Below are 22,322 nucleotides of genomic sequence, written 5' to 3'. Positions count from 1 at the left end.
AGATCATTGTGACTGCAACACTTGACTGAATTTGAAAATATGCATCTGAATGTTATTTTTCAAGAAACAAACAATAAAAAAAATAATTATCTATAAAAATTATGCTTTGGCAAATCTAAACAAAATTTCAAGAAAACAAAATATAAATATATGGGCGGAGTCTTTTTGCCATATTTGGCGTGTTAACCTATGAACTTGCAATGCATGTACACAACAGCCGCCATTTCAAACTAAAACACAGTTGTGTGTTTGTTGACAGATTGAGGTTTTAGTGTGTAGAGAAAACCAAATTAAACGAATTTTGAATAAACAGACATTTTTTCCCTGTAAGTGACGTCGTGAGTATTCTTTAGTTCATTAGAAGAGAGTTATTTTTTGGAGAAACCAAATACGATTGCAGAAAGACCTGTAAATCTTGTAAATTTGATTCAACTTATAATTTTCATTTTTTTATTGACGGACTAGAGTAACAGTTTCACATACATACAGAAAGTTGACCATTTTAACAATATAATTTATGAATTCTACCGTATTTCACTCAGGGTCGTCTCATAATGTATTAGTTTATTTATTAGATGCACATTACACAGACCCATCTATATGTATACATCCCCTATACATGTACCAAGGATCTGTCATAATAGCCTATACAAATATATTTGAATTTTACTAGTAAATACTTGAGTTTATATAAAGATTATTAATAGGAAAGGCAGAGAACACAGTTATTAAAAATTAATTATATTTAAAAAAAATCACACCGGCTCTATATTTTTTTACGGTTAAGTGTACTTCTGGTACTATTTTGATGATTAATATAAATATTATAGAAAAGTCTACCAGCTCTAACTCAAAATGAACAATTCAATGATAACGGGGTCTAAAATTCAGTTTGACAGCTTCATACATTATACTTTTTAATCTTTTTTAACTAGACCAAATCACTAATTGACATAAAGATTCAGAAATGTTCAGACATAAATTTCATGGATAAAATATCAAGAAAATAAATTGAGAAATTGCAAGTTATACACTGCTCACGCTAGAGACTATATTAACACTGTCACTTAATGTGGTCATCATGGCATTTTCAGTCCCTAATTTAATCACTTGTTATAACCTCTTGCTTTTGGCCACACTTTAAAAATATTTGTATATGTCCAAACCCTACTCAATGGTTGAAACTGTGGGTAGATAGGTTAGCATTTTCTTTTTTTCGGCTAAGAGATAAATCTGCATGCCTATCTGATCACATCAGGACAACAAAAGATTTAAAGAAGGCAGCTATTTTCAGGTTAGGTAGGGTTAGGGCAAATAAACATGTTCTTTTTTATGGCCTTGTAGAATTGTTATAACTCCTAGCTGTAAGACTTTTCTAATATAACAGATGCATACTATATCTGCAGGAAATGTTCCAAAATCAGTGTACATTTGTTTGAATATAGCTTCAGGAAACAAAGTTTAATTAATATGAACTAATAAAAAGCATCCTTGTAACACATTTCTTGTAAATTTCACTAATTTCAGTCAATAGACTATTTTCATAATACAATGTACCGGTACTGATGTTTGGCTCCAGATTATATAATTGTTCACCAGTACTACTCTGTGGAAGGATAGATTTATTAACATAGTGCATTTCATAATTTCATAAGTTAAAAATGCTTGAATGATACCTACTAAATTAATACACTTATCATAAACAGATCTTATAAAAGTTACATGTTTAACCCCACCTCATTTAAGTATATATGACATCCATTATCACTGTACTAGTATACATATACATTTTAAGGAGCCAGCTGAAGGATGCCTACGGGTGCGGGAGTTTCTTGTTACATTGAAGACCCATTGGTGGCCTTCAGCTGTTGTCTGCTCTATGGTCGGGTTGATATCACTTTAACACATTCCACATTTCCTTTCTCAATTTTACTTATTAACAGGTTTATACTTACCTTAGCAAAATGACTGGATTCACATGTGGAGCAGGATCTGCTTACTCTACTGAAGCTCTTGTGATTACCACAGTTTTTGGAAGAGTTTGTTTGGCTCAATCTTTGTTTTTCTAGTATGTTAGTTGGCTTTTTATTGCTTTTTAGCATGCCATTTTCAGTTTGCTTTTCAACTTGTGATTTTGAATATATCACTGATAAATTTTGCCTCCCTTTTGAAGAAATAATTATATTATAGATTTATGATGCTCATTTCAGAATTTAAATGGATTCCCAGTAGAATTATGAGTTCTGAAGTTTCATCATTGTATTCTGGTAACCATAGCCATGCTATACATAGTTACTCAGCCCTACCAACACTATGTAAAGCTGCAGAAGATTCCATGAATAATAAAACTGGTGATTTCCAGTTTGACGAAAATAGTCAGGTATTTGAAAATCTTATGAAAATATATTAGTTTCTTATTTAGCGACTGAAGATAAAAATAAAACTTGTGGTGTGAATGCTAATAAAGCAACTATCAAATAAAAAACAGAAAGAATGAGAGTGTAAAAAAAACACACCTAACATCTAAAGGTCACTCTGTGAATATATAAACACCACAAAGGTCACAATGTGCATAAACACCTGATTTAAAAGGTTGCACACTTCTGTAATCAAGTGGACATTAAAAGCAAAATTTCTTTGATATCATGAATACATTTTAAAGGAGATGATGATGTACATGTTCATGTATTTATGCCAAAGTGACAACAAGATATCAATGTAATAACAGAAAAGCTTTAAAAGATCTGAGGTAAACCAGATGTGAACAATTTAAAAGAGACACATGTACATGTACATGGGGATAATTTTAGTCAATAACACAGAACAATTAAAAAAAAACCCACTAAATGAGCTTCTGGCTTGAAAGTGACACATTTTGTTTTTATTGGGCTAATTATTAAGTTGGAATTCAACTTGTCCTAGGACTTTGATGTTTATACAGAAAGACAATATAAGAAATAAGAGAAGTTATTTTTTATTACCAATTAAGGGCCCACAAGGGGCATGTAAAGAATACATTGATAATATAATAAGGAAAAAGAACATTGATTAGCATAGATACATAGAATTTAATTAAATAGGTACAATACAATTAGACTGTTCAAAAGCCCTTGGATTTTAGTATATTATATATTAAAATGAAAAATATAGGTCAGTAAAGAGCTTAGTGGGCATCCCATCAATGTAGCATTTTAATTTTAACATACAGGAAAGCAATTATTTTTTTGTTCAATTTAGGCTAGTGTATATATATTTCAGAAAGTTATATGAAAAGAAATGAACTTTTATGTGGTATCCTCTACCTATTATGTGATTTTTCTCTAAGATTTGATTTATTTTACAGGGATCAGCAAAAGAAGGAAAGAAAAGGAGAAGAAAAACACATTTATGGTTACATAGACCTAAGCAGAGGTAGTTTTTAAGTTAAAAATAAATGATCATTGACGAAAAAAGCACTGGCAGAATGAAACAATACCTGCTTTTCAATTCCAGTTTATTTATATTAAGATTTGAAAATACCTGGTGACAGACCTTCTTATAAATCAGTTTTACTTAAAAACCTGTACCATTTAGATAAACTCAGTACCTAGGAAACTGGAAAGACACTCTGTAAATTAATAATCTATATATTTATACATTTCTCTTCCACTTCCACTCAAATATCCACTCATAGATGAGATTTCAAATTGCTTTCCTGGGTCTAATGTATGTATTTATGGAACGGTCCTAAGTGTGTTTACTAGAACTTATGAGTTAAATGTTCTGCTTTGGGGTATAATTCAAGATTGCAATGAAAATTATAGGTTGTTTTATTTAGAAAATGTATGCCATTAATTATATCTTAACAACATAAATTGCAGAATCCTTGATTTTTTTCTCAGTTATCTATTTAATCTACCGTATTTAATCCTTCCAATGAAAAATTTGGTCATTTGTATTGTAGAGTTGATGAATATTTTAAAATAATTATATAATGAACGGAAACTATTGTACAACTGGAAGTCAATCAAGTTTCCTGTTATGCGCTCTATCTTTTATTTTTATACATTTGTTTGTGTCAACATTTAAGGTACAGATTTACATTTTAAAAGATATAGCAACTTTTTATGAAAACAATATTGTCTGAAATTACAATTTAAGGAACACACATAGCTATTAATTTAGTAAATAAAAAGTTTAGTGTGACACCCATTTTCACTGAACTAGTGCAGATTGTTGTTCAGATACCAACTGAAGCCTTCTTCTGGGTGCAGGATTTTCTAGCTGTTTTGAAGATTCATTGGTAACTTTTGTGTGTTTTTTGCTCTATGGTCATGTTGTATATCATTTTATTCTTGTATTACCTAATTTGGACAAAGGTATACAGAAAAACATATTTATTTACATTGCATTGCATTGTTGATCAGGTTATTGTCTCTTTGTCACATTCCCTATCTAATTTTCAATTGTATTGACATATATCATGATGGTTTTACCATTCTTTTAAATGAATAATTGTTTCGTCATCAGTAATTGTAGTATACAGTAGGGTAATCTTTCAGAGATGATGGTATGCTTATGATTTATTTCAGTACTGAAGAAGACAGCCGTAATGGTCATGACCAGATCTGTTGTTTAATTGACAACACAAATAGATGTACTAACCATGCTGGTAATGCAAGCTATAGCAAGAGAATACAGAAAATAGTTCAACAGAGAAAACTGAAACTTGTTAGGGATGATAGTGTAAGTCATTATATATTATATTATATCCAAACATTGACAAATATGACAAAGGTAATGTATAATATACAAATGTAATATACAATATACATAGGTAATATACAATATCCAAACATTGACAAAGGTAAAGTATAATATACAAATGTAATATACAATATACATAGGTAATATACAATATCCAAACATTGACAAAGGTAATGTATAATATGCAAATGTAATATACAATATACATAGGTAATATACAATATCCAAACATTGACAAAGGTAATGTATAATATACAAATGTAATATACAATATACATAGGTAATATACAATATCCAAACACTGACAAAGGTAATGTACAATATACAAATGTAATATACAATATACAAAGGTAATGTACAGTATACAATGGTTATGTACAATATACAACATGTACAAAGGAAATATACCTTATAAATATGATGACAATAAAGAAAACCTACACTACATGAAAATCATAGACGCGTTTGACCCTTCAGTCAATTTGTGAAAAGATAGATAAGAATTTGAATATTGCATGACTTATTTGCTAGTTGAATGACATAGCTCAATTCAATGGTCATGGTCCTATGTAATAAAACTATATCAAACCTGCAAACCTGATATTGGCAATTGTAAAAGATTGGATTCAAAAACACTCCAACTGGATCCAAAGTTTTACTGTTGGAAAAGGATTACAGACAGACATGCAATAGAAAATGCTTTGTAACATACAACTTCTTTGCTATCCATATAATTACAACTGCACAGGGCTTCCAAAATTTTTCTGAGCCAGCCGGACATTTTATATCTGATCCGAATTTTTAATCCCTATGACTAAGTCACAAAAGGCAATTATGGTTATCAGATGGCCATCCCAATGATTGACATTAGATTTAAAACAATATTAAACTTTACTTTGATATGAATTTGATGTTCTGACATAAACTGTTAAAATTGGCATTGCATCATTCAGAGTGTGTACATCAGTGTGCTCATATCTGCGTTAGACTCTTTATTTGTGCAAAATGACGTTCTCTAGAACTTCATTTTCGCTTTTAAGTCACATTTTTCAAAACCAGATGTTGATTTGACAATGGTAAAACATGGACCATAAACGGATACGTAAAATCCGTGTACATTTACATAGCACGACTGAGCAAAGAAGCTCTTTCCACTTAATTTCTTCAACAAAATACTTAAAACGAACGTTAGATACAGGTATCAATGATAGTTTTAGCATTTTTGAAGAAATGTAGAATGCATAATTGAATTTCCCACCTGTGCACATGCACACACGTGTTCTTGTTCATACAACATAGTTCTGACGATTTTTCATGTGAAACCTTTTTAAATGATTCATCAAATCAAGTTTATAAATGTATTTATTATAAATTTGATCTTTTGGACTAAATCAATTAGAAACAAACCGCTGAAATGTACAAAAATAATTGTGAATGGACCGATTAATTTATACGATGTCCGGTACTGAAAATAGTTTACCTGTCACCTGAACTGGTAGTTTTCAGCTGTCCAACAACTAATTGGCCTTGATTAAAATTAGAAAATATTGAAGATGGGGTTGTTTTGATAGTAATTAAAATCATCATGTCACTTTTATGACCGAAAATGTATGACTGTTAAAGGCAAAAAGTTGGGTCAAAAAGATCGTGAATTTATACATGTTATATATGTTAAAATGACCGAAAAAGCCTTTGAAACTAAAAAGTAGATGACCGTTTTATGTTTTGCCCAGCCGGACTTTTACAAGACATTATACAAATGACCGGAATATATGACCGTTTTGGAAGCCTTGCTACTGCAGCTGTTTTGGAATTTGGAATATATATATATACTTATGCTAGAATGTATACATAAACGTGCATATAACACTTCTGTAAAACATGACATGGAATCTTATAATCATTGGCTTGGCTTTGCAACTGTTTAGAGTTCTGTGCCACTTCTAAGTCTTATGTAGATGAAATCATCTGGTGTACCAAATTATCATAGATGAGTTTTTCATCAATGTTTTCTCTCCACAGGTTTCCCATATCTATATCTGTGATTACCATAAGAATGTTATACAGAGTGTGAGAACTAAACGGAAAAGAAAAGATTCAGAAGATGATAACGGTTCTCCAGATGGGGATGAGGATATCCCAGAGGTATATAAACATTTAAAAAAAAGTAATTAAAACTGCTGTAATCCAACACTAAATTAGAAAGCGATTTTTTTCAATTTGATCCTTACAAATATTTAACATCTTGTTTAGAACAACCTTTCAGTAATAAGATAATTTCCACTTTTACAAATGAACAAATCTGCTTTATAATCCAAAGCAAATTTTGGCTATTTTTTTGTACCAAATGAACTTATAGTAAAAGGATAAAGTGCAGGCAGGGAAAGTGGGTACCATCTTTGTGTGATTTACTTTCTGAAACTAATTGTTGGTCTATAATGTAGAAGAATTGAATAATTAAGGAAATATTTATATCTTTACTAAAAAAAATCAAATCTATTACTGATAATTGTTTTGTGATTTCTTATTGTTTGTACATGATTGGGAAACTGATGCTATTTTTCTGTCAGAATTCATTTAATGTTTGTAGGATACCAATTAATGTGCATTTTGTTTATACTGGTGAACCAAAAAAATAAATATTGAATGAGTAACAAATTTTCTATAGTCAGTGATAGTCTTATATGCAGATTTCATCAAGACTTTGAAATCAAATATCCACGAAAATGGATTCCCACAAAAATAAATGAATCTTCACAAATTGCAGATATTCCTTGAGCTGTATTTTTATATGAAAAATGAATTTATCCAGAGCAAAAAAGCATTCTTTTGTTGTTTTATTTATAAGGGTTAATTGATTAGTAATTAAAGTTTATTCTCCATCTTACTAACATCAAAGATAAAAACATACATGTTAAATTCTGAGAAAGGCAATAAATACTTGTAGTATACTGTAGATTCATTTATTTTCATGGGTACCAATTTTCGTAGTTGAGGAAAACGCATTTTCATGGATATTTAATTTGGATGTTAGGGCAAAGTTTCCATGCATTCCTTTAGAAGATTGAACATTTAAATTTGTGGTTCCTCTGTTCCAACGAAATCAACCAAAATTGGTATCCAAAGAATATGAATGAATCCACAGTATTGTACTAGCATGATGTGTCAGGTATGGGAGATAACTCTGATCTGATCCATTGTAGATTGACTTTTTCCAAATGCCTGTGAACACATTAAGGAGATATAAAAGACATTTTAAATTGCCAACCAGACCTGGTATGAACAAGGCACAGTTATCAGATGTAAGTTCATTAGCTTATGCAACAATAAAAAGATAAACATGTTTAACACTGTCATCTGCTTAAAAAAGGGTTGCAATTGGTAGGTCAAAATGTTTTAATAATTTAATCTGCAAACAGAGAAACAGCCATGTATACTATTCGAGGGGTAAAGAAAGTATTACTTTTACATATATGTAACTATTAGCAGCCAGTTTTAAAAGTGTTTTTTTTTTCAAGTCAGATATGTTTTTACTTCGTTTAAACTGATTCTAACTCAATGGCAATTTCTGGCCTTAAGTTAATGATTCAACAAGAAGATAATTACTGTCAAGGATTATATCGTTTAAGGTGGTACCCAACACTTTCACTAAAATTAATTCGGCTAGTTAAATTTTCATAAAATTTTGTCAAAGTGCTTACTTCGATCCTTGTACAAAAATATAAAAGTTTCAAAAATTTTGAACCATCCGTTTTGTCAGAAAAATTACACTGGTTATATAGCAGTTTGACAAACACCAATTTTGATCATTGAGAAGCTTGATATCCTTTTTACAACACAACGTAAATAAAAAATTTAGCTGATTTTACAGTGTTATCTCCCTTTAGTGTTAGGTACCACCTTAAAATACAATTTTTCCAATTTTAACTAAAAAGATTGGCTTTTGATACTTTTTTTAAAACAAGTTAAAATAAGTCCTCAAAGTTTCTTACCTAGATGACTACTAAAAGTTATAATTTTTTCTAACTCATAAAAACAATGGATTGGGTATTGAAACTAGCCTTAGTATTTGCCACTATTAGAAAGTGTGTCCTGTATGAGGACATTATTGTTCATTGAAAGTTATGTTCAAATATTGTTCTCACTCTCTAACTTTCTTTATTACCCCTTTTAATAAGATTATGGATACATTAATCATAATAGTAGTGTCAATTTTCTGTTGTTGAGAAAATGAAAGAGTTAATAAGCAAATTGTGAGGCATTTTAAACAGTAATAATACTGTTAAAAAAGCCTCACAATTAACTTATTTACTCTGGTAGGGCCCTCTGTGTTGGGAATATCACTTTCCTCTTGTTTATATTATTATTTGATTCATACTAAAATGTCATAATAGATGTATTCTGATATTTTCTGGAATCAGTAAGATTTCCAACTTTAAAATTAATTATTGATATAAAGCAAATCAAAAAAATGCATATCTTCCATTTGGATTCAGTCATGATAACAATATTCCAAAGATAGAAATTGGAAGCTAGACTTCATTTTTTCACATAAATAAGGCTGTTAGTTTTCTCGTTTGAATTGTTTTACATTGTCTTATCAGGGCCTTTCATAGCTGAATATGCGGTATGGGCGTTGCTCATTGTTGAAGGCCATACAGTGACCTATAGTTGTTAATGTCTGTGTCATTTTGGTCTTTTGTGGATTGTTGTCTCATTGGCAATCATACCACATCTTCTTTTTTATATTAGGTGTTTTGCTTCTTGCAACAGTGGTGTCAACATTTAAAAAAAAAATGTGATCAGGGTACATAAGTGCCACATATAGCCATTTAGCGTTATTGTTTTGAATATATAAATTGCTGGTACAAAAATGTTCTAATATACTTTTTTTTCTTTTTTCTTTCTCAGATTGTAGCCAGGCATTTCAAAGGTATTCCAGTCATAGAAAAAGAAGCATTGACTTACTTCATCTACATGGCAAAGAATTACAAAAGCAGATTTGATCAGAAACATTTAGAAACTGTTCACTAATGAATAAATATATCTAGATTTTCATTCAATGTATTTGTCATCTTCAGTTTGACTGAATTAAAGCTAAATCATATTATCATTTTACTTTACATTTAAAATTTTGGAATTTATGTACTAATACTACTCAAAAAGTCAAGAGTTAAGTATACACATTATTTGTTTGCTTGTTAATTTTTAAGTATAAATGATAGCACCAAGTATTGAAAAATCTAGCTTATTTTCATTTTTCATTGCACAATTACGAACTGCAGATATTAAAAGTAGATTTTAATGAATATTCTTATGGACTTGTGCAACAATATTACTTATATAATGTATTGTAATACTGCTTAGTCTGAAGATATGTTTTATTATTTAGCATTTTTGTCGCTAATAATCATTTGAAAATCCACACATATGTGAAGTTTGTACCAATATATAATACATGTCACACCTGTACACTTAACTTTACTGATGCCATTTCATTAGCTATTATAAGGAATAAAAATCTTTTATGATTAGGATGCTTGTTGTATATATTTACACTCAAAAATTATCTTCATTTGCAAGTGTTGAGGTTCCCACAGGGTCAAAAACGACCTGCAACCTCTGGGCTTTTTAGAGGCGACTTCCGACCTAAGGACCTTCTAAAAACTACCTGTGACCTCTAAAATTAAGGAAAAAACGACCTCTGATTGACTTCTGTCCTCTGTATTGGGAAAAACGACCTGCGACCTGTACATTTCCCTTAAAAACAACCTCTTGCAACCTGAGGGGGTACCCTGTGGGAGCCTCAGTGTTACAAAAAACGTCTTCTCATTCAACATTTTCAGAGCTGCTTATTGCTTATAATATAGTACCATTGGCTCATTTATATGAGACCAACTTTCCACATGCATTTTGGCTTAATTTTAAGGAATAAATTTGTAATCATGAATAATACATAAAATCCTATATATTATATCAGGGACTTTCTATACTATCTGGACTCGTCTCTTGATTTAAACTGATTACTAAGCCGCCTGTTCAAAGCTTCCACCCAACAATTAACTTAGTTCCGGATCTCTGATATATGATGCTTGTAGTTATTTGCCTATTTCACAGTTCATTGTAATTATATAATTATTATTAGTTAATATAAAATCTGATTGATAGCCATTTACGATGACAAAAAATATAAGATTTTGAAAGAATGATGAATCGTATCGTTTTAAACAAACATCCTAGTTGTGTAAAATGGTTTCCATATCCAACAAGATGGAGGCTACTGAAAATTAAACGAACAAATACTTCAAAGTTCGAAGATCAATATTTAAAAAACGATCTGAGAAATCTTTTAAAAAACAACATTTTGCAATGATAAAATGTATAAAATTTCATATAAACGATTTTTTGTTTAACCTGAACATATAGTTATGAAGAACACTTCGTAAATGTGAAATGATAGCTATAAAGTCATGTGACATCAGCTCAGCCGAGATCACTGTGATAATTTGTATGGACATTGTTATAAGTGAATACTCCCGTTAGGATAGAAAGTCCCGGATTATATAAAAAAATTTCAGTATTTACTGGTACATAATTACTTTTAAAGTATTATTATTAAAAGTGCTATGTTTAATAGAAAAGGAAAGTTATGCAATAATCATGATGCATAAAAATCTCATTTTACATTACCAATCATTAATATTTACACATGCATCATAATTGCCAATGGTACACAGAGATTATTTGATGCTGATGTTGGATGACTGTTTACTGCAAATTAAATGTAAATTCAAGACAAAAACATGAATATAAAGTCTGTTGTATTAAACCGACACACTGAGCAGGATTTTTAATGAGTCTACAAGGTACAAGAATGTAGAGACACATGTCACCCTACCAGCTGCATTATTCTAATTCAGCCTCCAACCAGTCTTTGCTCTAGTCTACAAGGTACAAGAATGTAGAGACACATGTCACCCTACCAGCTGCATTATTCTAATTCAGCCTCCAACCAGTCTTTGCTCAAGTCTACAAGGTACCAGAATGTAGAGACACATGTCACCCTACCAGCTGCATTATTCTAATTCAGCCTCCAACCAGTCTTTGCTCAAGTCTACAAGGTACCAGAATGTAGAGACACATGTCATCCTACCAGCTGCATTATTCTAATTCAGCCTCCAACCAGTCTTTGCTCGAGTCTACAAGGTACCAGAATGTAGAGACACATGTCATCCTACCAGCTGCATTATTCTAATTCAGACTCCAACCAGTCTTTGCTCAAGTCTACAAGGTACCAGAATGTAGAGACACATGTCACCCTACCAGCTGCATTATTCTAATTCAGCCTCCAACCAGTCTTTGCTCGAGTCTACAAGGTACCAGAATGTAGAGACACATGTCATCCTACCAGCTGCATTATTCTAATTCAGACTCCAACCAGTCTTTGCTCAAGTCTACAAGGTACCAGAATGTAGAGACACATGTCACCCTACCAGCTGCATTATTCTAATTCAGCCTCCAACCAGTCTTTGCTCGAGTCTACAAGGTACCAGAATGTAGAGACACATGTCATCCTACCAGCTGCATTATTCTAATTCAGACTCCAACCAGTCTTTGCTCTAGTCTACAAGGTACCAGAATGTAGAGACACATGTCATCCTACCAGCTGCATTATTCTAATTCAGCCTCCAACCAGTCTTTGCTCGAGTCTACAAGGTACCAGAATGTAGAGACACATGTCATCCTACCAGCTGCATTATTCTAATTCAGACTCCAACCAGTCTTTGCTCAAGTCTACAAGGTACCAGAATGTAGAGACACATGTCACCCTACCAGCTGCATTATTCTAATTCAGACTCCAACCAGTCTTTGCTCAAGTCTACAAGGTACCAGAATGTAGAGACACATGTCATCCTACCAGCTGCATTATTCTAATTCAGCCTCCAACCAGTCTTTGCTCAAGTCTACAAGGTACCAGAATGTAGAGACACATGTCATCCTACCAGCTGCATTATTCTAATTCAGCCTCCAACCAGTCTTTGCTCAAGTCTACAAGGTACCAGAATGTAGAGACACATGTCATCCTACCAGCTGCATTATTCTAATTCAGCCTCCAACCAGTCTTTGCTCGAGTCTACAAGGTACCAGAATGTAGAGACACATGTCATCCTACCAGCTGCATTATTCTAATTCAGACTCCAACCAGTCTTTGCTCAAGTCTACAAGGTACCAGAATGTAGAGACACATGTCATCCTACCAGCTGCATTATTCTAATTCAGCCTCCAACCAGTCTTTGCTCGAGTCTACAAGGTACCAGAATGTAGAGACACATGTCATCCTACCAGCTGCATTATTCTAATTCAGACTCCAACCAGTCTTTGCTCAAGTCTACAAGGTACCAGAATGTAGAGACACATGTCATCCTACCAGCTGCATTATTCTAATTCAGCCTCCAACCAGTCTTTGCTCGAGTCTACAAGGTACGAGAATGTAGAGACACATGTCACCCTACCAGCTGCATTATTCTAATTCAGACTCCAACCAGTCTTTGCTCAAGTCTACAAGGTACCAGAATGTAGAGACACATGTCACCCTACCAGCTGCATTATTCTAATTCAGACTCCAACCAGTCTTTGCTCTAGTCTACAAGGTACCAGAATGTAGAGACACATGTCACCCTACCAGCTGCATTATTCTAATTCAGCCTCCAACCAGTCTTTGCTCGAGTCTACAAGGTACCAGAATGTAGAGACACATGTCATCCTACCAGCTGCATTATTCTAATTCAGACTCCAACCAGTCTTTGCTCGAGTCTACAAGGTACCAGAATGTAGAGACACATGTCATCCTACCAGCTGCATTATTCTAATTCAGACTCCAACCAGTCTTTGCTCGAGTCTACAAGGTACCAGAATGTAGAAACACATGTCATCCTACCAGCTGCATTATTCTAATTCAGCCTCCAACCAGTCTTTGCTCGAGTCTACAAGGTACCAGAATGTAGAGACACATGTCACCCTACCAGCTGCATTATTCTAATTCAGCCTCCAACCAGTCTCTTACTCCTTTTTGCTTCCAAGCTAAGCAGAGAAGAAGCAATACAAATTTTAAAGTCTTTGATTTAACACAGCTGGGGATCAAACCACTTAACTCTTGTACACAAGCCAAGCACAAGACAACCAAGGCAGTCCAAAAAATATATGATAAGTCAAAACATTAATAAAAAGATGAATAATGGTTCTGGACCATAGTTACGACAATCAATTGATTGAGGTCACATTAAACTGAAGCATAATTGATCATTCCCTTTCAATGCAATAGAATTTGACAAATATTTCTTTGTGCAATAAGTGTTGTAAAGTTTCAAACTATTGGCATACTGAAAGAAGCTCCTCAGCAGATGTTAGATAGCTTACCCTTCAAAACTCAAGATAATGAACCTGCAAAACCAAATATATTATCTTCCCTATTCATAGAAAGCAAGAAAAAGTTTTCCTTGTACAATTTCAAACCAGCTGCAATGAGGAAGTGGCTGGATGGTGAATACTAACTTTCTGACAGGTACTATAGATCATTCTCTTATTAAGAAGTCAAGACAAGTATAATAAAAGTTTTCTATCAAAGGTCTCATAGACAATAAAGAATCCATTGACAAGTAGGCCTGCTATCCCATCAATGAAAATAAAAAAATCCTTATTAGGATAAAAGAGCAGTGTTCTAATGTCACCCACTGTATAACACATTTAATCTGAACAAGGGCAACAACACCAAAACAATTTCAACATAAGAATTACAATCTGGGGTCGTCTGCCTTTTGTATTAAGCTTCATATTTCAGTAGTTAGAACTAAATGCTTCATACCTTCTTTGCAGATACCTTTTTTAGATAAAATCTCTAGGTCTTATGTTCAATTTCATGATTCAGCAAGGGGTTTAAAAATAATTCTACTTTTCTTGTCATGAGAATTTTCCTTTTATGAGTAATGGGATAAATATATTTGGTACATTTGGGTTTCTTGTAAGGTCTACTTGTTTGTAGGACAGGGTTTTCCTGATTTGAACCTATTTCATGGATCAGCCATCCATTCCATATCTCAAATACTACCAATAGTTATAATTATATTTGGTTTATGAAATAATTGGGAGGTATACATGTCAAACTACCAGGCTTCATATGACCTTGACCTCATATTCATAGTTAATAGGTCAATGTTACTTTATGGGTTTTGTCAGTATCTGATACCATAAGCAAAAAGTTGCCAGTAATTAGTGTTTTCTGTTAAGATTTTAATTGCTTCATCTGCATTGCGGCATACAATTTTTTTCATTTCAATGCCTTGTATGAATCAGTTATTAACGCCATGATTTTAGATCAAGCAAACAATTAAAGTATGAAAACTTGGGAAGAAACTTTTCTAGTGGTTCCTGCTATCTTTAGATGGTTTTTAATACAGAGTTAGTTGTTAGTTTCTGTTATGTGGCTATATCGATTGACCAGCTTGTCTGAACTAAGTGATGTGTACTGATTCTTAAAGATAGACTAGGGTAACAAAGTATCAATAAGTATTTCAGGGTGTTTATAAAATTGCACTCAATATAAAGCTGAACACCAAATCCAGTAGAGTCTGAGTACCATGATTATTTTCTAAAAATTTAGGACCACAATGTTGTAAAAGTTACGCTGATTGAAACCATTTTAATACACCTTATTGTTATTTTTCCGCCATTACTAGATATCACACAGGTTCCCAAAAAAATTTGACGTCATTTTTAAAACAAAATATCTGACGCCACAATGGAAAAGTGATTGTTGTATGGGTCAAAAGTTCAAGCTGCCGGGTCAGCCGGGATTAGCGATAAGGTGTATTCATATTATATGTCTTTTTTACCAATCCAGTACTGTGGATTCATTATTATTTGCTGGATACCATCTTTCATGGATTTTGTGGAAACAGGTAAACCAACAAATAAAATGTTCCAAGTATACCAAATTTTCTAAAGGCTTGTATGTAGATTCGGCAAAACTACGAAATTAAATATCCATGAACATGTTAGTTTTCCGTAATCAACGAAAATTGGTACCCAAGAAAATAAATATATCCACAGTAATTTGTCTTCTTTACCAATCCCAGTATCTTGTTTACAAGTATATAACAAAACAGACAGCTTTATAATTTATTATAGTAGAGACTAATGGTTTGTATTCCATAATGTCACAATAAATAGCCAGCCAGCCTATTCACAAGAGTGTTTTTTAAGTCTACAGTTTGTGCAGTTTCTCGTTCAGTGCTAATTGTGCCTTGGTCAGGTTAGCTAGATAAACTACCATCAATAAATCCTACAAAATCAAAGGCAAATTATTAATGTCACAGAAATTTAGTCAAAATATTAAACGATATTTTAAATTTCAAATTGTCATTTCTATTCTAGTCTATAATTAGAGACAAATTGCCACCCAAAAAAAACCCTGAACAAACAAATAATAAAGTACTGATTCTGAAATAATATTAGAGTTGTTCCAGAATTGAATGGGGATCAGAAGGCCCCTCTTTTTTAATCTGTTGGGTGGTTGCTATTTATTTGGAACGGTGAGCTAAAAAAGCCAGAACAAACTGTCTACCCTAATTAAGTATAACTCAAATACACTCTTAGCAATGTCAGTTTGAATTCATGTTAATTCTACCAATCCGTTATATATTCCATAGATTAGTTCCACCCATTATTATGATAATTTAAGAAACATTCTTAGTCTTCCAAAAAAAAACTTTTTTTCAATCTAATCATACTGGTAGAATTATCCCCCTTTCCAGTTATGTATTCCAAATATTTCTATTTCTATATCATATTTAGACACTGTCTGTTGCATTTTTGAAAATCCTAACAAGCAGCATGTTTGGCTACCAAATTTGTATTTACCTTCATGCTAGCATTTAACATTGTATCAAATTCATCTTTGTCTATCTGTGGTACACTATCCATTAGATCCATTAGAAATCTTCCTACATTACTGTCTGCAGGAATCTTGTTAGCCTAGAATCAAAAAGTATTTTCTAGTCAGATACTACTAATAAAGAAGTTCATTTAAGTTGGTCAAAACAATCATCAAATTATTTGGTGTAAAGCATATATATCAGAATATACCGTCTTGCTTCGAACATAATTGTTTTCACTTTTCTCTGGATCCATACAGATGCTGAATGTCTAATGAATGTTAAATGTACTGCAAACGGAAAAGTGCACAAATTACCATACAGCTGGTTATTTAAGTGGGATGTATATTTGGCCAAAAAAAATATGTGTCTGTTTCCTGTTTCCCGTCCCTGACTCAAACCTCCCGACCCTAGATCTTTTTATTCAAATCTTGAAAAAATTGTTTCCGGTCCGATCCAGATCCGTATCTTACTATGCCAAAACAATCAAAATGTGCTACAATTAAGGTTTAAAAAATGTCGGCACTGGGAGGATTATTCAATTAAAGCTTCTTTAAAGGAATTAAATCATTTTGGGGTACAGGACCCCAACCAAACATGACAATTAATGACTGCAAATCTGACAGGGAGTGGAGAAATAAAAAAAAATCAAAAAAAAAATCCTGACCTACCGACTCCGATTTATTTGCCTTGGCAGCAGGAAACAGACATATATTTTTTTTTTGCCTTTTAGCAGGTAAAACAAAGTTGTCAAAATAAATTCTCCCAATGAAAAAGTGTACATGCAAAGGTATTGATGAAATTTTTCGAATTAATAACCGCTAAAATATTAGGTATACCTAGGGCCTTATTCAATTAAAATCCCGAGATTTTACACCTGGGAAAATAACCCTTTATATGTAATGGATGGCTTGTCTTTAGAAGATTATCATATTTCTTAACTTGAGTGACACATAGTAATTTAAAGAGCCTACTGCTAGTGGCCTGACAACTAACAATTACAGCCTGATTGACAAATTATTTGCTTTCTCACACTTTTGTGTGCACGAGTTAGTAACTTAAGAGCATATTAAAAGTTATAACTATAGAGACATTCAAAAATTTATTTATTTACCGGGAGAGGAGTGGAAGGCACTTTACGTTAACATTTTTATAGAGGTAGTGGGCTTTGAAACATCTTTTCATTCAATAATTCATTTAAGCTGTGTGGGGACATGGGGAAAAGTCCCCCAGACTACCCCAATTCAATTTTAGAATAGCCTAGACTGAATATTTCAAAATCTTAATTTAAAATTAAGGAATGTTACCGTCTCTGTAAAATCTCAGTTATTATTAGTCAAATTCACAACTTTCATAAAATTAGATCAACACCACAGCTCTTTAAAAATCTGGCATCCTTTTATAAATATCCCACACTAAATTTATTCCTTGAACCTCCTCCCCTTTTACATCATCTAGATATTCCTGCATTATAATCAATATATATATGAACCATCAATTCATTACAACACTGTCAAAATATTTTTACATTGCAGCAAATCTATCTTTCCAGAAACCCCATAACTTATATGTATACTTACTAAAATATCCTCTATATATTCCTGTGTTACAGCTAATTTATCTTTTAATGAACTACAAGCTCTGGATACTTGTGTCAGGTCAGATACCATCTGAACAGTTCTCTTAGGATTATGTTTTCCCTTTTGTATAAGGTCAACTGTAAAATACAAATTATCATTTACTAAGACATTAGACTTGTAAGAATATGCTTGAGGCTTTCTCATGGTAAAGTAGCAGGTTGCAAGGTGGGCAACACTTTTTTAAAACCCAGCAATCCCCCCCCCTCCCTATGTAACAAATTGTATTTACTTCCAACCCTGTTCCAGACAGAAAACAAATATAGGGTGGTTAATCCTCCAATAGTTTTTCTTGAAACTTGCTCCATCATACATAACTTGTTAGTTTAGGTACCAAAATCAGCAACCTCTTTAAGTTTAAGTTAAGTTGTTGTATAAGGTTAAATATATGAAAGGTATCAATGTTAATCTAGAATAAGTTGTAAATTATCTCCCTTTTTAAAAGACAAGTCTTAGTTCATAAATAGTTTGTAGTCAAGAGCAGTAGAATAGTTAAACTGAGAAATGCCTGTGTAAAAATTTAGAATTTATAGAAATAGCGCAAGTCAGATCCATATCCTGCTTACATTTGACAAAGAGAAATATAGCAATTAATTGAATGTGTTGACTTCAATGAAAGCAAAGGATAAAGCTTCAAGATTTAAATATGGCCAGCTGAAGGACGCCTTCCAGGTGCAGGAGTTTCTCATTGCATTGATGACCTATTAGTGACCTTCTGCTGTTGTCTGTTGATACATTCCCATTTCCATTCTCAATTTTACCTAATTTTGTAAAGAGTACAGACCATATTTATTTTGTCCTAACTTACCACCAACTCTTTCTGGTTCATAAGCTATCATTTCCACTTGAACTGGTGTAAACATAGTTCCCATGGTCTTTCCTGGAACTCCAATTGTTGAACTAATAATAAATGATCAACAGTACAATATTTAAAAATAAAACAAGTGAAATTAGACATCCCTTACTATCTGAACCATAATTAGCCATATGATTTGCAAAGCAAATGTCTGATTCGGAATAAATGAAACTAATAAGAATCAAGTCCAGTTTTTTGATTGGTTGATTTTTGACACTGAGTATGATAATCATACTCATGTATTCATGGCTGTAAGGATTAATGCATTTTGGTCTTTTGAGATCAGTTTGAAATTTTGCGTTTCTATGATGAGTTTATTTATACATTAAATATATTTGCACTAAACTTGTGAATCTCTAGAGTTGGCATTTCAAAATCATCCAAATTTTAATTAATGAATTAAGATAAAAACTCTTAAAAAGTAATTTCTTTTTTTGGACAGGCTGGTAAAAGAGAAATTTTGATACTTTCTTATTTTAGCCTAATAATGAGACTCATTGTCAATTACACCCTAATATATCATATCTCTTTATTTTGTATACATGTATGTAACACACTTAAATACACCTTAACTGGTTGTATCAACTTTAAATGCTCTCAGAAGAAAATGTCTCCCATTACAACACAAGACAATAAGTATACTACTAAAGGACTGTTACCTACCTTACATAAGCTTTGATATCCATTTTGGAACTTTTTAGACTGGTATCAACAGTTAAATGCACTGGATTTTTAGATTCTCTTGTATAATATTCATGGATAAGTACAGAGTGTTCAGATACTTCATTCCCTGTAGAATACCTAAAAAATATTTATTTCATCTTAAATATGAACTAAATTAATTTCATTCTAGTATTTGATATCATTAGAATTAAATAAAAGAAACAGACAATAAATATTTCAGGATACCTATATATTTGCTCTAAATAATTCAGAAATACAAATGTTCTAATATCCCCGCCATTTATAAACAAAAACAATAAATATACATGCATAACTTAACTTACCATCCAACTATGACTTCTGAAGCGTTGACTTTTCTGTGAAGTTCATACATATTTCTAGCATATTCAAGATCAGCTGCAACCTACAACAAGACAATAGAAACCTTAATTTTGTTAGTTATTTATCAAATGGTATTGCGAAAGGGCAAACCTTCGGGAAAAATAACATATAACTAATCTTATGCAATTGAACTTAAACACGAACATCTCTTATATTTCTGTATTTCTGTTCTGTTCTGTTTTAATTTTTTTACTGTTAACCATGTATTAATGAAACATTTTCTTGGTTTTGAACTGTTAAATCTAAATAATTAAATTTTAATTTAATGACTGAACTGAACTTTAAAGCCAACCTTTATGTAATGCAATAAAATGCTGTGCTGAGCGCAGCCTGATATGACTGTAATGTCTTGAAACTACAAAAATGTTTGTTTTTGGCACTTAATTCCTAAACTGTTGGAACCATTTCACCACTGTAAATGTAAATTATTTTACCAACTTACCTCATCCTCAGATTCATTATGTGGAACTGCAAAACAGTTTGTTACTTCTAATGATCCTTTGTCATATATTCCTGAAACAGATGAGAATAAAAATGTTAATCTTATTCTAAAATGAATTGGGACTGTTTCCATGGGACACACATGAAGCTCCTGCTTGTATATCATATAAAATTATGAAGGAACCTAACTGAAGAACAGTAGAAGTGACACTTCCCAAATTTGTACTTAAGTCTTTATCTGAATTGTGTGGTTATAAGTATTGTGTATAAGTTTCACAACATTCGGTCATGGCAAACTGAAATTTAAAAGGTTCATTACTTTAGAATGAGAGGGAGGACAGGGGTAAAGGAGACAGGGAGAAAGGGGGTAGGAGAAAGGGGGTGGGAGAAAGGAGAGGAAGGCTGAGAGAAAGGAGAAAAAGATAAAATATGAAAAAATAAAATATCTCTTTTTTCCAGTAAATTAAAAAAAAAAAAATAAGAAGAGGGGTAGGAGAAAGGAGAAGAGGGGTGGGAGAAAGGAGAAGGTACCCCCTGTCCTCCCCCTCTAGAATGATAAGAAACGCTACCAAAATTCAAACTTGATCTGTATTTTGTGGTAATAATCATTGTTTAAGTTTTGAAATTTAGTAGAGGAAAACTTCAGTAAGAAAATGGAAACTAAAAATTCAGCAGCAACCCTCTAAGAGGATATTGACGACACCAAACTTTTATGGTGGTAAGATAATGTTTAAGATTTAAAACGTTTGGTTGAGACAAACCAACGTTAGAGAACTGAAACCACTTTCCAGACAGACAGATAAACATTAATAAAATTTTAGGCCCCATCAATAAGGGAGGGTCATAATTGGGGTACATATATCTTCATGACTAAAAACAGAAAATTTCTTGCCAAATGATGTAATGGTAATATTGGTCCATGACAATAAATTGTATACATTCTTTTAAACAATAAAAAAAAACGTGGTGTCAGAAGTATATAGATTCCACAACTGCAACAAGTGTATTACGATATTTCTCAACTCGAGACAGTTGAATTTTAATATTTAAAGTGCAAGGCTTTCCAAAATCTCAAGCTTCGGTTGTATCTGCCAGAACATAATTTCTATGATTTGATATGAATATTATTTCCACTGGAATAAAGAGTATATGTTTGACAACATTATCAATATAACCCAAGTTCAGGCTACAATTTTCTTTAAACGGGTGATTTAATAAATGTTATCATATTAAACATCAAACTATCGTTGTTTAGAAAAGTTGGCACGCATACAGAGCCTGGCATATGCTTTATAACGTACAAAATGACAGCAAAAATGTGTAAACAATGAAGTTTATAAGCCTTTCTTATTCATGAAAATTGTAAATAGTGACATTTTAATTCAGCAAACAAGTACCCAATAATGTTCCAATTACTCTTTTTGCGTCCTCGTTTCGCCTTTCGTATGAATCGATTATACTAAATAAAACAACCGGGTGAACCCGGCACACGAGGCTGGCTGCCATGTTTGAAGAAGAGAATGCTAATGTAATCAATCATTTGATAAATTTCATTTTTTTGTGTATTTGTTCACATTTTAATTCAAAACAAACTTAAAAAATTGAGAATATAATTTCTAAATAAGTAATCTGAACTGATCTGGCAAC

At 32.3% G+C, this 22,322-nt stretch overlaps 2 protein-coding genes across 3 annotated transcripts; one reads left to right on the top strand and one right to left on the bottom strand.

The window, feature by feature from the left end:
- Positions 1-59: 59 nt before the first annotated feature.
- On the top strand, positions 60-10,280 carry LOC134695946 (histone deacetylase complex subunit SAP30L-like). 2 transcript variants are annotated; one of them, XM_063557442.1, is made up of 7 exons: positions 60-338; positions 2,211-2,380; positions 3,344-3,411; positions 4,572-4,725; positions 6,769-6,891; positions 7,950-8,048; positions 9,658-10,280. In XM_063557442.1, the coding sequence occupies exons 2-7, from the start codon at positions 2,237-2,239 to the stop codon at positions 9,778-9,780; spliced, it is 711 nt and encodes a 236-aa protein (XP_063413512.1). In that variant the 5' UTR covers positions 60-338; positions 2,211-2,236; the 3' UTR covers positions 9,781-10,280. The 2 variants fall into 2 exon arrangements, with proteins under 2 accessions (XP_063413512.1, XP_063413511.1); XM_063557441.1 differs by having other exon boundaries at positions 69-326.
- A 5,627-nt stretch (positions 10,281-15,907) lies between these two features.
- Positions 15,908-22,268, bottom strand: LOC134695945 (eukaryotic translation initiation factor 3 subunit F-like). The gene is made up of 8 exons (XM_063557440.1): positions 22,073-22,268; positions 20,677-20,747; positions 20,177-20,256; positions 19,833-19,970; positions 19,122-19,213; positions 18,257-18,393; positions 16,663-16,776; positions 15,908-16,084 (listed from the first exon to the last, which is right to left on the bottom strand). Exons 1-8 carry the CDS (start codon positions 22,179-22,181, stop codon positions 16,007-16,009), a joined length of 819 nt encoding a protein of 272 aa, XP_063413510.1. The 5' UTR covers positions 22,182-22,268; the 3' UTR covers positions 15,908-16,006.
- Between the last annotated feature and the right edge of the window lie 54 nt (positions 22,269-22,322).

This window comes from Mytilus trossulus, chromosome 14, assembly GCF_036588685.1.
Source record: "Mytilus trossulus isolate FHL-02 chromosome 14, PNRI_Mtr1.1.1.hap1, whole genome shotgun sequence".
NCBI classification, from domain to species: domain Eukaryota; kingdom Metazoa; phylum Mollusca; class Bivalvia; order Mytilida; family Mytilidae; genus Mytilus; species Mytilus trossulus.
The sequence above is the reverse complement of the archived record's forward strand: the minus strand, read 5'-3'. Positions and strand labels throughout refer to the sequence as shown.

Bases quoted from the DNA above. Each gene is read 5' to 3' on its own strand.
- LOC134695945 (XM_063557440.1), bottom strand. From the start codon at position 22,181: ATGGCAGCCAGCCTCGTGTGCCGGGTTCACCCGGTTGTTTTATTTAGT. The intron at 19,214-19,832 runs GTAGGTAACAGT...ATTTATTATTAG, and splicing joins GATATCAAAGCTTATGTAAG to TTCAACAATTGGAGTTCCAG. The intron at 16,085-16,662 runs GTAAATACAAAT...TTGATTTTGTAG, and splicing joins TGTTAAATGCTAGCATGAAG to GATTTATTGATGGTAGTTTA.
- LOC134695946 (XM_063557442.1), top strand. From the start codon at position 2,237: ATGAGTTCTGAAGTTTCATCATTGTATTCTGGTAACCATAGCCATGCT. The intron at 2,381-3,343 runs GTATTTGAAAAT...TTTATTTTACAG, and splicing joins AGTTTGACGAAAATAGTCAG to GGATCAGCAAAAGAAGGAAA. The intron at 6,892-7,949 runs GTATATAAACAT...GATCCATTGTAG, and splicing joins GGGATGAGGATATCCCAGAG to ATTGACTTTTTCCAAATGCC.